The following is a 4453-nucleotide window of genomic DNA, read 5'->3' on the forward strand; positions in this document are numbered from 1 at the left end:
CTTAAAACAATTGGACAAAACAACAATATATACAGGAATACAACAATATATACAGTAAGAAACAATAAGTTAAGTTAACCAGTGAAGTGGATGCATATAAACCAGTGAATTTTAATGGACAGATTATTCTATGCCTCTGATGCGAAAGTGTAAAGTCAAATATTAAGGACAGGGGCCTGAGCTCAGTAATGAATCACTACCCACCACTGCAGGGGACATTGTACTTGTGTATCCTTGCATGTTGTGTGTGCATCGGCTGTGTGTTGCCTCCAGTGTTGTGAGTCTGTGTGGATGTTGCAGGAGTAGGAGGGAGGGAGGAAAGGAGGGAGGGACAGGAACAGGGGGAGGGAACTGCTGCTGCTGCTGCTGCTGCTGCTGTTCCTTCTGCTGCTACTGCTGCTCCGGGGAGAGAAGAAGAAAGAAGCACCGCGGCGGAACACACGGCTGGTCGCTAGCCGAGGAGAGAGGGCAGCATGGCGGGGCTACAGGACTTCCACCCGGGCGGCCACTGGCACCGGAAGACCTGGATCAATGTACTACTGGGAATACTGCAATTACTTTTACAAGAAGCGCAGCTGCAAGGTCGGTGGTGCTCACCTTTTTAGTTCTATTTTCGCTATGCGTAAAAAAAAAAAAATTACCAAAATAAAACAATAAGCTAGCTTGATTTGACAGCGAATGCTAGCGAGGGGAATTATTAAACTATAAAATATGTGTTGGGATATTTCAGATTATATTGAAGTGGTAAGAGGTGTGTTGTTATATTTTTAAAGGAGGGCTGGAGCTGTGTGTGTGTGTGTGTGTGTGTGTGTGTGTGTGTGTGTGTGTGTGTGTGTGTGTGTGTGTGTGTGTGTGTGTGTGTGTGTGTGTGTGTGTGTGTGTGTGTGTGTGTGTGTGTGTGTGTGTGTGTGTGTGTGTGTGTGTGTGTGTGTGTGTGTGTGTGTGTGTGTGTGTGTGTGTGTGTGTGTGTGTCCGTCCATCGTCCAGAGACCTGCAGTACGTCCGAGACTCCGAGCCGCTACTGAGAGGACGTTTGCACACGTATGTGGCCAACCCCCGCTCCCTGACGAGAAAGAGCTTGCAGGTACACACACACACTCAGACGCACACAGAGTAAGACAGTCGCTGTAGGGAACACACATAACCTTTGGTGTGAAAACATTGATTTCACGCATGCCGAGCTGAAGCTTCCTGTCTGCTCACAGACGTGCAGGCATCTTTCATCAAGGGGACAAAATTAGTCTTGAAGCCTTTGTCGACTCGCCGGCTTCAAGTCTCTCTCTGCAGGAGTCTTGTGTACAAAGTGGCAGCAGCTCCACACACGAGCTAAAAATAAACCGAACGTCTGGATGAGTCGGAAATGTATTTCATTGATGCACAAAATCAAAGGGAGTTTATCTCCATCCTGCGTTTGTTGCTTTAGATTTGCAGGAGAGGAAGTCAGATTACCTCGCCGCAAGTTCTGAATTGTAAACGTATCTCACTTCCATAAATTAGGAGTTCTAATGTCATCAGTCCCGGCGCTTTCTGCCATGATGCTGCTGGCGGTACCTGATCACATTTCCCTGCATGTTGAGACTCTTTTTCACTCTCAACAATTTCTCTCCATCTTATACTAATAATAAATCTGCAGGACTTGTCACTCTTTGGCGTTGAACCCTCTGCACTCGTCTCCCCCCCCTCCTCTCTCTCTCTCCTCAGGCGAGTACTGGATCGATCCCAACCAGGGTTGCCATCGAGACTCCTTCAAAGTGTTTTGTAACTTCACCGCACAGGGCGAGACGTGTCTGCACCCGGACAAGAAGTTCCAGTCGGTTAGTTTTCATGCACCGACACATTATTATGGTTACTGATTTGTTTTTGTCTTATAATTTGATCAACTTTTCTCAGCAAAAAGAAGCATTTGCCAATAGTTTAATGAGTTGGGGATAAAGTGAACATTAATGCATATCTAGTAACTGTCTGTGTGTTGATTGAGTGAATTTGAAGCTATTTTTTTTTTGCCTTCAGGTGAAGTTGGCTGCCTGGAAAGGGGAGAAGCCCGGCACATGGTACAGTCAATTCAGGAAAGGAAAACAGGTATGGTTTGATCATTTTGCATCGAGGTTTAAAAGTGTTTCATTCTGGGTCTTAAATGTGTTTAGTTAGGTCTTAATATTTTAGGTGATTCCCTCATGTTTCATTTTAAACCACACAATCAGGTCATTGTCTGAAAAAACCCCTCAAGATCAGAACAACTCAGGTCATAACATTGTTTGTATATTGTAGTAAAGTTTTGTGGTGACACGTCCAAAGTAAAGGACTGAATGTGCACACAACTGCCTTCATGCATTGTTCTGTTTCATACTTTATTTGTCCTTGACATTACATTGATATTTGGTTCTGCTGTTCTCCAGTTTTCCTACTCTGGGACGGACGGCGTTCCCATCCACATCGTTCAGCTGAACTTCCTGAAGCTGCTGAGCGCCATAGCCTCACAGAGCTTCACCTACCACTGCCTCAACTCTGCCGCCTGGCTGCACACCGCCACCTACGGCCACGAACACGCACTGCGCTTCAGAGGCAGCGACGGGGAGGAGATGACACATGAGAACACACATTACATCAGTGCACTATATGACGGATGTCAGGTGAGAAACACACGTGAAGCTCTCGACTCTCGGACACATTCTTGTCTCAAACATGGCATCATGCCTTCGCACCTTCAGAAAAATATTTATGAAGGAAAACACTAAAGACTATCTCAATACATTTTGATGGACATTGCCTGAAAATGAAAGTAAACACAAATTGACGCCAACGTGAAACCAAAGGACATATTACAAGTGGAATAAATAAAAAGAATATTTTAAGTCCTTTTTAAAAAGTTCCTTGAAAGTTTTGAAAGAGAAATCCCTTCACTGAGCGTCATGTGACAACGCACAAGTAAATCTCTCGAATGACCAGCAGAGGGCGACTCCACTGGTTTCAAAGAAAAGTTTCTATAGTAGTCTATGAGAAAATGACTCAATTTATAACACCAGGAAACATTTTTCTTAAGAGTTTATGTCTCAATCTGTAGTTCAAGTCTTCTTCAACACAGCTTGCAATCATTTAGTTACTTATGGTCCCATTTAGAGTCTTGAAGTTAAAACATGGCGTGCACTGGGCTGTGTCAGGCTCCAGTTCATGGTAAAAAAACAAGTTGGCACCGGACAAAGTAGACAAACTTGAGGGTTTAAAACGGTTGTTAACAAACCAATGAGTTGCACAATGAACGTGGCTGCCACCACAAACAGGAAATATTAGTTCTGGACAAGAAACGCACAATATAACCATGTGGTTGCAGAATTTTTAGTCGTTTAAATTATTTAATTCTGACCTTTAACCTTTGTTTAACCTTTGTTTAACCTTTGTTTAACCTTTGTTTAACATTACATCGAATGAAGTATGTATTTATTTTATTATTTAGTGCATGAAATAGTGATGTCACTTTATTAGTTATTTATCGGTGTGAACTCAGAATATTCAGCACATACTTACCACAGGGATACGTTTGTGTTTCTCCGTCCCAGACACGCTCAGGGCAGGAGAGGACTGTGCTGGAGTTCCAGGCTCCTCTCTCCACCACGCTCCCCCTCATGGACGTAACCGTGTCCGACTTCGGAAACGGGAACCAGAAATCCGGTTTCCAAGTTGGCCCGGTCTGCTTCAACGGTTAACTGAGCCAGGGGGCGCTCATGGCGCGGCGAGAGTAATTTAATAGGAAAAAAATACAAATGGACATTTTTTTTTACATGCAGGGAGAAAACTACTTACAAAGACAAACATGATGTCATATATTTATAAGTCGATTTACCTACAACAGTGTTCATCTAAACCTTAATTCTCTTATTGACTCAGACTCTGAGTCTCGTATATTCATCACAAACCTTCTCACAGCCGACTCTGTGTTTTCATGAGATGTGCATACTGTGCCTCTTTCTGACTCCTCAGTAACCTCAGATTTTAAGTGGTGCTCTCACTCATCCATCCATGTCTGCTCCTGTAATTATCATCCGTGCACTTGATTCCCATCTATACACAATCATACATGATCGTCTTTAGTTATACTAAATTGCCTTTTTTCAGCAATCCTTCACCCGCCATGTCTGTCATCATCAAACCTCAAGTTGTTTTGTGTTATTTTTTTGTCTGTTGTTGTACTTTTGTTGTCGTAATGATCTGTTGTGATGTATGTTGGAGTGTAAGTCATCACGGTGCTATTATGTAGCTCCCTGCAGAGTACATTTCTTTGTAAAAGGGAACTGGGGCAGTGCATTTTTTATATATATATATATTGTGAAGCCATGTTTTTTATATATTTTTTTTCAACATAACAGAAAACTGTGGTACGTGATTCCCTCGAGGTCTTTCTGTGCATAGCTGTGTGGAGGAGCGACTGACATATTTCAATAAAAGTACACAATGTACA

At 43.0% G+C, this 4453-nt stretch overlaps 1 protein-coding gene across 1 annotated transcript; it reads left to right on the plus strand.

Annotated features, from left to right (window-relative positions):
* Nucleotides 1-473: 473 nt before the first annotated feature.
* LOC133015954 (collagen alpha-3(V) chain-like) lies at nt 474-3701 on the plus strand. The gene is made up of 5 exons (XM_061083258.1): nt 474-582; nt 1702-1814; nt 2011-2079; nt 2397-2630; nt 3555-3701. Exons 1-5 carry the CDS (start codon nt 474-476, stop codon nt 3699-3701), a joined length of 672 nt encoding a protein of 223 aa, XP_060939241.1.
* Nucleotides 3702-4453: the final 752 nt, after the last annotated feature.

Source organism: Limanda limanda, chromosome 2 (genome assembly GCF_963576545.1).
Source record: "Limanda limanda chromosome 2, fLimLim1.1, whole genome shotgun sequence".
Classification (NCBI taxonomy): Eukaryota; Metazoa; Chordata; class Actinopteri; order Pleuronectiformes; family Pleuronectidae; genus Limanda; species Limanda limanda.

Bases quoted from the DNA above. Each gene is read 5' to 3' on its own strand.
- LOC133015954 (XM_061083258.1), top strand. From the start codon at position 474: ATGGCGGGGCTACAGGACTTCCACCCGGGCGGCCACTGGCACCGGAAG. The intron at 1,815-2,010 runs GTTAGTTTTCAT...TTTTGCCTTCAG, and splicing joins CGGACAAGAAGTTCCAGTCG to GTGAAGTTGGCTGCCTGGAA. The intron at 2,631-3,554 runs GTGAGAAACACA...TCTCCGTCCCAG, and splicing joins CACTATATGACGGATGTCAG to ACACGCTCAGGGCAGGAGAG.